This window comes from Nicotiana tomentosiformis, chromosome 8, assembly GCF_000390325.3.
Source record: "Nicotiana tomentosiformis chromosome 8, ASM39032v3, whole genome shotgun sequence".
Classification (NCBI taxonomy): Eukaryota; Viridiplantae; Streptophyta; class Magnoliopsida; order Solanales; family Solanaceae; genus Nicotiana; species Nicotiana tomentosiformis.
In genome coordinates this window covers 44,328,549-44,341,362 of record NC_090819.1, presented here as the reverse complement: position 1 = coordinate 44,341,362, position 12,814 = coordinate 44,328,549, and the positions used below count along the sequence as shown (strand labels likewise).

General features: G+C 38.9%; 1 protein-coding gene across 1 annotated transcript; it reads left to right on the top strand.

Annotated features, from left to right (window-relative positions):
* The first annotated feature begins 2,951 nt into the window (after positions 1-2,951).
* Positions 2,952-12,565, top strand: LOC104089279 (uncharacterized). Its single transcript, XM_009594127.4, has 10 exons — positions 2,952-3,478; positions 3,572-3,709; positions 5,339-5,527; positions 6,876-7,013; positions 7,109-7,230; positions 7,318-7,450; positions 7,538-7,667; positions 8,229-8,308; positions 8,436-8,570; positions 11,892-12,565. Exons 1-10 carry the CDS (start codon positions 3,026-3,028, stop codon positions 12,120-12,122), a joined length of 1,749 nt encoding a protein of 582 aa, XP_009592422.1. The 5' UTR covers positions 2,952-3,025; the 3' UTR covers positions 12,123-12,565.
* Positions 12,566-12,814: the final 249 nt, after the last annotated feature.

Sequence of the window (12,814 nt, the reverse complement as noted above, 5' to 3'; positions counted from 1 at the left end):
TTATTTATGGTAGCTGGGATAAGTCCTCTGCATCTCTACCCAGGTACATGGCCGCATTGTAACACTTTAACCCCGGGACTGTTGTTGAATGGAAGCTTGAGCGGAGTCTGGGAATACCAGAACATATATTCAGATATGTGTTATGGGCATTTAAACCAGCAATTGATGGTTTTGTGCATTGTCGGCCGGTAATATCCATAGACGACACTCATGTCTATGAAAAGTATGATATTAAGTTGTTGATCGCCGTTGCAGTAGATGCTAATGGAAGTATATTTCCCCTAGCTTTTGCTATTTGTGCCAATGAAAGCCAAGAGGCGTGGACACTATTTTTGAACCACTTGAAGGAGCACGTTGTCAGACAACGTTCAGGTATATGTCTAATATCTGATCGACATGACGGTAATTTAAGTTCTGTATAGAATTTGCCTGCATGGCAGGAACCGTATGCCTACCAGCGTCATTGTATGAGGCACCTGAAGGACAATTTCTAAAAGGCACATCCCAACAAGGATTTGTATGATTTAATGTGGATGGCTGCAACAGATCACCAAGAGTGTAAATTCAGGGGGGGCATGGAATCGATCAGGCATGAAGACCAAGGAGCCTATCGTTGGTTGATGCGACATAAGCTTGACAAGTGGACTTTGCATGCGGATGGTGGTAGAAGATGGGGAATTCTGACGGGAATTCTGACTACAAATGTGTCAGAGTCTTTCAACGGGTTATTGAAGTCTGCACGTGGATTGCCTGTCACTGCCATGGTGCGGATGTCATTCAAGCAGATGGCGGAGAGGTTTGTTGAAAGAGCTAGAGGTGCATCGTCATTGATGGAAAGGGGTGTTGAATTTATGCCAATACCAATGAAAAGATTTGAGAAATACAGGAAGCGAGCTTATTGGCATTCATATTTACAGTATTGCAACGAGCGAAATATTTTTGAAATTCGCACCGCTATCCATCAAAACTGGGGGGAATAATGCACACACCGTAAATAAAGCCAGAAGGTTATGCTCTTGTGGGAAATTGTCCATCTATCACATGCCGTGCTCACATGCCATAAAGTGCTTTCAACACAACAGGTTTCGCGGCAACCGGCTACGTTGATAAAGAATATAGTGTTGCTGCATACTTAAACACCTATAGTGGTCAGTTCCAGCCAGTGGGTACTGAGCATTATTGGCCGCCGGAACCATTTAAAATGGTGTGTAAGAAGGAGTATTTGCGTCAACGATAAGTGTAAAAAAGAACGCGTATACGAAACCAAATGGATGTTGGTGATACCGTTTATGCGCGTAAATGTGGCATATGCTCGCAAACAGGACACGATCGTCGTAAATGTCCTTCAGCTGGTTTGGGTAGCGATAGTAATTCAGCTCCCGGTGGAAGTTCATGCAATGTACCCAATTATCAAGGATACCCGTAGTGTTGTATTTCAATAATTTGTTGTAATAAGTGTATGTACATGTTCATCTTGCAGAATGTATGAAATAAAATTATATTTCAATTGGTGTTAAGTCTTATTGATATTTAGCATTAATACTTCAGTACAACAATTTAACATACACCCCAAGAAAAAAAAATAATTGTCATTCGCCATTATCGTCGTTGTCTAGCACTATTTCATTGTCACTGTCTTCATCTTCTCCGTCAACATCGTATACGTACCCTTTGGGACCGAGGGCATCGTAATCTAGGCCCCAGTTGACACATATTTCTCGCATTTCATCGCTATCATCAAGAAAATCACTTGCTTGATTTCTACAACAATATGAGACTCCTACGTCTAACGTCTATGGTAGAAACTTAGGTAGTCCCTCCCACTCGACAACTGTTGGGAAAACAGGATAATCATTGTCTCTATGCATTTTATCATTTTCTAATAAATCCCAGTACCGAGCCTCCGTTCCTCCCAGGAAGTTAAGATCATCCATTGCATGATGAACAGCTAGAGCCTTTTCCATCTCTAGAATCTCCTTCATCAAATGTCGAATCACTTCTGGTTCATCTTTGTGTGTTTGTTTGGAAGGTTGCAGACAGTGCTTGTGGCACAATAAGCCCATGCCAGCGACATAGTACTTCGAAATCACACCGTTTTGAGTAAAGGGGAACCCATTGTAGTTTTTTGCCCCAAATTCGCATACCTTCAGGCTTTGTAGAATGCGCTTCGCCCTCAATAATGTGGCCTGCAACTTTGAGATCAGTGTGTATATTGATAGGCTTATTTTTCAAGGTACGTAGAATACCGTACCACTTGTCATCAACTAAGTCAGTGTAGCAACCTAGTATATTTTTTTCAAGGTAGGGATCGATAGTGTTAAGACGTGTTCCATGGGGATCTGTTGAACTACCTTCACCCTTTTGCCTCTTTTTGAACCACTTGTTAATTGTTAGTGACACTTTTTAAATGGATGTTGTAATGTTTATTCAAAAGGTCTTTGAAATACAGATGACTTGGTTCAGTTTAAGAAGATGTTTTATACCCGAAAGAATCATTATCACGCGAATCATAGCGCGGTAAAATACCACGTTATGTGTATTGTCTTGTCGACCTGAAAAAGCTGAAGGGGAAGGGACGATTATTTATGTACGTATAGCGCCTTAGGTAAGGGTGTTATACTATAGCGCCTTAAGTTAGCACGCTATATCTTCCCCGTTTGCGTTCAAATATAGCGCCTTAAATAAGGGCGTTATACTTAACTGGGCAAACGACCGTTAAGTTATAGCGCCTTTTAAAAAGACATTATATATATTATGGTCACCAATTTTTTTTCCCACACATTTTGGTTCTTTGAGTTCAAAAGAACCACATTTTGGTTCCGGACTCGACTTTTTATCTCTCAACAAAAAATTTTCACGCTTCCATAATCGAAAAATGGCATTCCGTAATTTTCTCAAACAGGGAACCCGTTACTGAGTCAACTCCCTTTATATACCCGACCAAACTCTTCTTTCAATCCTTTCCAAATTCCGATCTATTTTTCTCCCCCGTTTCTCTCCTTCTCCGGCACCCTAACAGAAAATCATGGCAGAGAAATCGATTGCTTTCGAGTCAAATCACTCCGGACCAATCACCGACAACACTCACGGATGGCAAAAGGTTACATACGCGAAAAAGCAGAAGAAAAAGCAGGCAAAACCGTCGGATTCCGGCAAAGTAATTGCCAACGGATCTGTTGTTCCTGGCGTCGATAATGTGTTTCAGTCGCTCGAGAAGCACTCCGATGAACGCCGCAAGAGAATTGCGGCACAGACGGCTGCGATGTACGGCGTTGACGATGCTCCGGTTATATTGGGGCTGAAACACCGTTCGGACGATGAAAATGAGGATAGCGATGCGGAAGGTGGTAGACGTGGTGCGGTGGAGGAGAAGAAGAAGGAGAAGGTGAAAAAGCCGAAGAAGCCAAAAGTAACTGTGGCTGAAGCCGCTGTGAAGATCGATGCAGCTGATCTAGCTGCTTTTCTCGCTGATGTAACTGTAAGGGGACAAATCTATATCTATTTGTGCATGATTTCGTTTTTCCATTCATAAACGCCACGTGTTGATTTTTTTGGGTGTCTTTATTTGAAGGTTTCGTATGAATCTCAGCAAGAAATACAATTGATGCGATTTGCGGATTACTTTGGACGTGCATTTGCTGCGGTGGCTGGTTCACAATTTCCGTGGTTGAAATTGTTCAGGGAGTCTCCGATCAGTAAAATTGCAGATGTGAGTTTCATCGATTTTTGAAGTTCATGATCAAATTTGAGAACTTTTGCAAGAAACAGTTGGTTTTTCCCCGCCAAATTGCTATGTTGGTGTCTTGAATAAATGTTTGGATATGCATTGTGGTGTATGGAGATACTACTTAGAATTGTCGATATACATTGAAATGCTTGCTTTGTTCTCTCTGCCTCTTTGTATTTTGGACGCCTCCAAATGTTTGAAATTATGACACTAATAAAATGTAGTTAATACGAATTTCCCAAGCTTTAAGACTTCAAATGACTAATCAAACCCAACTTTATGTTAAATTTTTCTATCAATTTAAGTTTTCTGTTATTGCTTTAATATTTTTCTTCCACACCTACTTATTTAGTTCTAATATCTTAAACTGCATTCAAAGGTGTGACCTAACTGTCAATGAAATTGGAATGAAGACCATGAGAGACCAGGGTTTGAATTGTAGCTAAGCAAAAAGTTGGGTGATTTCTTTCAATTTGCCTAAGCCTTTGTGGATTAGATTTGTTGATACCTGTACTAGTGGGAGGATGCAAGTATGGATATACGAGTTGCGGGCAAGTTTGCCAGGGTACCACCGTTATTAAGAAAATTGTAATGTCATAAACTCCACGTGTAGTCACAAGGTGCTGTGGAAAAACCAAAGTACTCCCTCTATTTCAGTTTTTGTGTATTACTTTTCTTTATTAAACTGTTTAAAGAGTATGCCTATTTTAGTAACTATTTAATTCGAACATTTCGATTTTACCCTTAACAACACTTCCTTGTAGGCATGACATGGCATGTTTAAAACCACAAGATTCAAATGGCATTTTGAGTATGTTATACACATCTTAGTTTAATAAGACAGAAGATTCAAAAGTTCTTACTCTCTTAAACCTCCGTGCTAAGTCAAATTAAGACACATAAAATGAAATGGAGGGAGTATTAATTTGTAACATTTGGCATAGCATTTCATTGAATTTACCAAGTTGTTGATCATTTATATACTTAACACTATAGACTTTTGATTTCTTTTGTCACTGGTCCCTGAATTTTTGTCTTTGAGCTCTATGTTACCAAGTGAAGTGCTATATTATTCCTCATGAAGTTTCTGACAATGATAATGCTTTCGTGCTTTCAATATGATGATTACAACCTTTCGTTTCATCTATGACAGAAATTTGGCTGCATATACAAATTTTCTATACATATTCCTCTTTTCTGCTTTAAGATTTTGATGATGTGCTTTTTTTGTCATTCATTCATGTAACACCAGCTAGGTTCCGCTGGCATTCTTGATGTATCTCGATGCAGGGAACTCGGCTTACATTTAAGCTTTCTTTGTTGGTCATCTAGTTGTCAGTCAAGGGCTTGTATCTCTCCCTTAGATCGACACCCAATACATGATGGATAGCAAATGCGCTTTGCTGCTCCTTAAATCGATGACTTTTGTCACCCTCTATGGATGATGCTGACTACATAATTGGTGTATGATGTGATGAACAGTGAACTATATGTTTCTTTGCCTTTAGATATGCAGTTTCAAATATTGTGCACAGAGTGATAGTTGCTTTCAATTATTTAGCTGGCACCATACGTGGCTGGAAGAGTAATAACTTGATTTACAACAAACAGATTCCTCTCTCACATCTTCCTGAGCCAGTTTATAAGACTTCAGTGGATTGGATCAACCAACGTTCTTACGAGGCTCTTGGATCATTTGTGTTGTGGGCATTGGACAGTATTGTTGTAGACTTGGCAACCCAACTAGGAGGTTCTAAGGGCTCCAAGAAAGGCGGTCAACAAACGTCGTCAAAATCTCAGGTATCTAAAGATTTTCTTTCAGTTTGTGCGTGGATGAGTTCTCTGTGAGTTTATGTGTCTATTCATTAAAGTAGAAGCCTTCAGGCTTTAGAAAGGGGTGCATCTATTTTTATTTGTTTGCGTCTTCTTGGATTAAAGCAAAAGGTAAAGCGGGAATCCTGGGAGGAAAGGGAAGAGGGAAAGATTAAATCAGTTTGGTGAGAGAAATACTAGGAATACTGCATCTTATCTATATTCACTTTTGAAGGGGAGCCTTGGCGTAACTGGTAAAGTTGCTGTCATGTGACCAGGAGGTCACGAGTTCAAACCGTGGAAACAGCCTCTTGCAGAAATGCAGGGTAAGCTTAGTGTACCGTGCTGCCCTTAACTATTAGGTTTTAGAGTTAGGAAGATGCCAAATGGGGTGAAGGAGAGAATGAAATTACTCTGCCTTAAAAATGTGGATGTAACTCTCAAAGTCATAATTTTAGAGTCATGGTGACACAAGTAATTTCTTTTATCTTATTCTTTAGTTCATCCTTCCTTTTTGGATTTTATCCGACGTGTTGATCTTATCATTTGAGCATATTTCTCGATTGAGATAAGGTCCCGTAAGGATGAAATTGATCAAACCAAGCACTCGAGTCGAAAATGAAAGAATAACTGCAGCTAGTTTTTAGATTGATGGGGCATGACTTAAAATGCCAAGATTAAGCCATGTCCTGATTTGACATTTTAGTTGAACTAAAGTAAGTCAAATTATTTATTGATGCCAAGACTAAGACATGTCCTGATTTGACATATAGTTGAACTTAAATAAGTCTTAGCTAAGATTAGCAGGACAATACGCTCACAATAACTGAGTACAGTTTCTTTGGCATTATTGTTGTAATCAACCCAATTGCCATGTCATGCTTTGTTTGCATGATATCTTGACTTCCTCGGAAGATTTCCTTTTAAAACCTTAACATCATGCCAGTGCTGTCAAAGGCTCATTTAATGCTTAAGCCCTGAAGCTCAAGGAGGGCGCTTCGCCTCACTTAAGTTGCATTTCATCGTATGCAAGGCACTAAGGTGTGTGCCTTACTGTGCATGAGTTCGATCTTGAATCGAGGGGTAATAAACAACAAATATAATTAGCAAACAAGTGCACTAGCAGTTGAGGAAAACATTATGAATGAGCTTTTTTCATTTTTCTTGAATTATGTTTATATTTATATTTTTCCCTTCATTGCGCCTTTTTCACAAAAGCCCACACTTCATGCGCTTTGCGCTTAAAGCCCCAATAGACCCGGAGTGTTTTTTATAGCTTTTCTTGACAACAATGCATCATGCGCTCATAGTTGTGCTACAAATTACTAAATTGCAGGTTGCCATGTTTCTGGTGTTGGCAATGGTACTACGACGGAAGCCTGATGTTTTGATCAACGTACTGCCGACGCTTCGGGAAAGCCCAAAGTATCAAGGGCAAGACAAACTTTCAGTCGTTGCATGGATGATAGTCCAGGTTATACAGAGCTACAGTTTTTAACAGAACTACTGTTTGTTTATTCTCCACCTTATATTGGCCTTCTGACGGTAACACGTAATACTCTGATAAAGGCCTGTCAGGGAGATCTCTGCGTTGGATTGTACTTGTGGGCGCATCATACCTTGCCTTTAGTTGGAGGGAAATCAGGTTCTAATCCACAGACCAGGGACTTGATTCTGCAGTTGGTAGAAAGGTCTGTAACTTTTCATTGCACCTCTTGGTTGCATTTTCGTTGCATTCACTTGATACAAGCTTCTTGAATTATATCGTTGTGGTTCAGGAATCTCTCTGCACCAAAAGCTCGTACAATTTTAGTAAATGGGGCTGTTAGGAAGGGAGAGCGTCTGATGCCACCTTCATCCCTTGACCTGCTTCTACGGGTGACCTTCCCAGCTCCCTCTGCACGAGTCAAGGTGTGATTGAGCGTTTCTCTGACTTCTGTTCCCATTAGTAGTGGTCGGATTTTTCTTCTCTAATGTCTTAGTTATTTCTATTTTCAGGCTACTGAAAGGTTTGAGGCAGTATATCCCATCCTCAAGGAGGTTGCCCTTGCTGGTTCCCCCGGAAGCAAAGCAATGAAGCAAGTTTCACAACAGATACTTTCACTAGCTATTAAAGCAGTTGCAGAAGGTATCTTTTACTTGAATTCTTTTCTCTGGTTCGGTTCATCTTGGGGTGGCAATTTGAGCCCAAACCCATTTGACCCGCCCAACCCGCCCAAGGTTGGGCTGGTAATTGAGCTGCCAATTTGTTGAACTCAGCCATCTTGACCCAACCCATTTCAGCCCATCTAAAGTTGGGCTGAGTTTTAGCCCAAATTGATTCATGAGTAACTTTACTAAAATATCTTAAAAATATTTTTTTTATTTGACGTTATATATGACCAGAACAAAAGAAAAAAAGTCTTATTTGATAATTAAACAATTCATAAGAAAACAATACATATTAATTAAAGCTTGGTAAGAGTTGGGAGGATTGGGCTATGACCCAAATTTTAGCCCAACTTGACCCAGCCCATCTCAACCCAAGTTACTTTTGGACGGGTTATTGACCCGCCCATATATCGACTCAACCTATTTAGACCCGCCTAAAATCAACCCAACCCGCTCATTTGACACCCCTAGGCTCATCTCTGTGATTTTTAGACGGTAGAGTGGCTGATATGCAAGGTTTACCTTGGCTCTTCTGCAGGAAATCCAGAACTATCTCGAGAGGCAACTAACATATTCAACTGGTGTTTGACCCAGAGCGCCGACTGTTACAAGCAGTGGGTATGAACTATACAAACACTTTGCTCTTTGTTAAATCTTATGCGTAGTAATGTTTGCAGAATATATAGGAGTGGAGTTTTTCTGATTTTTCTTGTTCAGTTATTTTGTCTCAATTTTTTCTGAACAGGACAAGATTTACCTGGATAACATTGAAGCAAGTGTTGCAGTGTTGAGAAAGCTCAGCGAGGAGTGGAAGGAGTTATCTAGGAGACAGTCTTCTCTTGTAGCTTTGAAGGAGACTGTCAAGAGCTTCAGACAAAAGGTAGTCTTGTATTCTGTTGTTTCATTTTTTGCTTTCATTTTTCTTGGACATGGGGTTTGAATCCTACTTGGGGGGATCTTTGTAGTTATAGCTTTTCTGTCCTAGCAACCTCTGTCCTACTTAGAGCCCGTTTGGCCGAGCTGCTAAAAACTGCTTATTTTGAGAAGTATTTTTGTTCAAAAGTGCTTTTCGAAAAAGTACTTTTGGAGAATAGCAGTTTGTGTTTGGCCAATTCATTAAGAATTGCTTTTTGCAATATTTAATAGTCAAATTGTGTTTGGCAAATTCTTCCAAAAAGTACTTATGGATGTCAAATTACAAAAAAGACGGTATCAATGTTAATTTTACAATTAATATTATTTAAAAGAGAAAACGAAATTTAAATATTTATTGTAAAAGAATTTAATTTAATTTTTATATTTATTTAAATAAATATAAAAAAAACACTATCTGTTAGGTAGTATTGCATTCTTTCAACTATAATATATGCATGTACGCCAAAAAGAAATAGAAATAAAACTACAAACTAGAGTTCATATAATATTGGTATACTACAAATGAAAAAAGGAAATCATATCTTGTGAAGAGAGTGTTTGAATCTAGTGATTAGCCTTGTAAATTATTTCAAAGAGGAATAGGAGACGAGGAAAAGAAGAAACGACAGAATAAAAAAAAAGAGATTTATTTATAGTAGAAAGACTATTCCAAAGACGATAGGAGAACATAGGCGTATCCAGGATTTTAATAGCATGGATGCACCATTATATTTATCTAGATTAGATAAATATATGATTTGACAATATAATTTTTTTACGATGACCAAAGTTGACGAGAAAACTCTAGTTAATATTATTATAGCATTATGTATGTCCTCGACGAGTTTTCATACTTCGAAAACTATCAATAATAACATCATTACTTACCGTTTTAAATATCTTATGTTATATATAGCAAGCTAAAAAGCATTAAAAAATTCTTCATCCATCCTATTATATACATCTTTTTATATACTTCTATTTCTTTGTAGATGTGTGATTTGCATTATTATTAGTTTTTTTATTATAGTAGGAGTTTAAGATTAATTTTATTATCTTTTTTTTGGTACTTCATTTCTTGACAAAATATAAACTTTTTTGAGAGCTTAACCTTTCATTTTTGAAGTTCTCTTTTTCAGCGAACACTTACAAACTACTATTATCATTGATAATCTTCAAGAGAAAAAGATGGGATCAATATCACATTTCATGAGATATATTGGTGAAAGTTTTCTTTTTAAAAAATAACTTAAGGCCGAGTAACCAAGAAAGAAAAGAAAACAATAAAGATACCAAAGCATTTTTAATTAAAAAGTCTAAGGGAGCAAGCAGGGATCGAACCCCTGATCTTGGGGGTGAAGGTGCACTCATTGGCTGTTGAGAGTATGGGTTCACACATGCTTATTCAAGAACAAAATCAGAAAAATACAAGTGCTACACATAGTTTATGGAGGGGAGAATGGGTTCACGTGAACCCACCCATGCCACATAGATCTGCCCCTGTAGAAGGATGATTAAAATAACAATTACAACAAACCCAGTGAAATCCCACAAGTGGGGTTTGGGGAGGGTAGAGTGTACGCAAACCTTATTCCTACCTTATGACGGTAGAGAGGTTGTTTTCGAAAGACCCTCGACTCAAGAGAAGTGAAAATGAAACAATAAACAGACAATAGCAACAAGGTAATAAGACACACAACCCTAATCTTCGACCTCCACACCCTCCTATCGAAGGTCATGTCCTCAGTAAGCTGAAGTAGCGCCATGTCCTGCCATATCATCTTACCCAGTACTTCTTAGTTCTTAGGCCTCCCTCTACCCTTCCTCTTATCCGCCATGGTCAGCCTCTCACACCTCCTAACCGGGGCACCAAGGTCTCTCCTCTTCACATGCCCGAACCATCACCACCTCGATTCCCGCAACTTATCTTCTACAGGAGCCACGCTCACCTTGTCCTTAATATACTCATTTCTAATCTTATCTTTCCTGGTATGCCCACACATCCATCTCAACATCCTCATTTTCGCTACTCTCAACTTTTGGACATGAGATTTCTTGACTGGCCAACACTCGGCTCGATACAACATGGACGGTCTAACTACCGCTTTATAAAACTTGCCCTTAAGTCTATGTGGCACATTCTTGTCACACAAAACACCAGAAGCGAGCCTCCATTTCATTCATTTCGCTCCAATACAATGTGCGACATGCTCGTCGATCTCCCCGTTAACCTGTATCACAAACCCAAGATATTTGAAACTATCTCTCCTGGGATGTCTTGTGTATCAAGCTTCACGTCCACTTTTGCTTCATGAGCCCCAACACTAAACTTACACTCCAAGTATTCTGTCTTCGTCCTGCTTAACTTGAAACCTTTAGACTCCAGGGTTTGTTTCTACACCTCTAGCCTAGCATTAGCCCCACAACACGTCTTGTCAATCAATACTATGTCATCTGCAAATAATATACATCATGACACCTCTCCTTGAATGTGTCGCGTCAACACATCTATCGCCAGGGCAAATAAAAATGGACTAAGAGCTGATCCTTGATGCAACTCCATCACCAATGGGAAATAATCCGAGTCTCCTCCCACATCCTCACCCGAGTCTTAGTTCCATCATACATGTCCTTAATCACCCTAATGTATGCTACCGGAACACCGTTAATCTCCAAAAATCTCCATAAAACCTCCCTAGGGACTTTATCGTTTTTCTAAGTCAATAAACATCATACGCAAATCCTTCTTCCTTTCCCTATAGTGCTCCATCAACCAAGGGGGATAAAAATATGCTGAAATAAAAAGGAGAAGAAAGAGTTGGTCTAAACAAAAAAGAAAAAGGAAAAGGTTAATTTGAAAAATATAAATTCATGGCAAGGATATTTTTATCTTGGAAAAATTAGTTTTCTACTTCTGCTTCTTTGAAGAAGTTAGAATTTGTAGTTTCTTCCCATAAGCAGATAAATTGCTTCTGCCGCTGCTCAAAAGCGTTTTTTTGTTCCGGCCAAACACCTCAAATTTCAAAAAAAGTACTTTTTTGGCCTTCCAGAAGTTTGTCCAAACAGGCTCTTAGTCCCAGCAATATCAGAATCATGGGACATCTAATAGTGGTCAGTTGATTGTTGTTTTTTATTCTGGCAGGTTGGCGGGTGTGTGGGGTTACATCTACTTGCCATAGTTGTTGCTAGTTTACATTTGCTTCAAACTGATCCAAGTCAGAATTTCTGTTCTTGGGAGATTTCTTACCTCTCAACGTGACTTCCCCCCCCTCGTTTTTTCTTGTAGAATGAGAAATCATTAACTGGTGCAGTGGATGCTCACCAGTCACACTTCAGAGATGCAGATAGGTACTGTAAAATTTTGCTATCAAGGCTGTCTCATGGACATGGATGTCTGAAAGGATTTGCCCTTGTTCTTTTGGCCGTGGCCGTGGGAGGTGCTATTATGTCACAAAACATGGAGGACTGGGATTGGGACAAGCTCTCAGTTTTGCTCAATGCCACACAGTCCTTCTAAGCGATCTGCACCAAATGAGACGTACACGGAGTGTTCTTTTTTAACAATTCATGGTCTCAGCGGCAAATGAAATTGGTTTACAAAACTAAATAAATTTGGAAGATTGGGTAGCTACATGAAACACAAGTCTTGTGGGATACTGAGCCGGAGCTTTGGAGAAATCAGGATACTTATTTTCCAGAAAAAGATGAGTCATGTTTAATTTATTTGACCCGTCTATTATTAGTCTAAGCGGTATTCAACTTAGATGTTACTCAGTTTTCACCATTTTTAAGTTCAAGCAAATTGATCATACCAGAATACAGATGTAATTCCAAGGGATATGATAGAATCCAAACGAATCCAATCCCTGCAAAAATATTTACTTTGGTTGAGTATTATAACTTATTTGCATGTGACAGTGACAACTTACAGTTTGTTCTATTTATTTTCCCTTTTGTCAATTAACTGCTTATAAGGATGTTTTTGCTTACTACTTTCAGAAGTATGCTAATGTTTTCGATTTTTGTCCTATTGAACTTTTTCTTGCTTTCTTTGGGAAATTCAAAAATTTATTTCCAGTTATACCCTAAGTTGGAAAGTACTATTCAATTGATCTGCAGCACAAAAGAAGTGTTAATGATCTGTCTTCTAAAGGTATTCTTAAAGTTGAAAGAGCTACACTTGAGACAGTTTTCAACGAGTCCAGAACC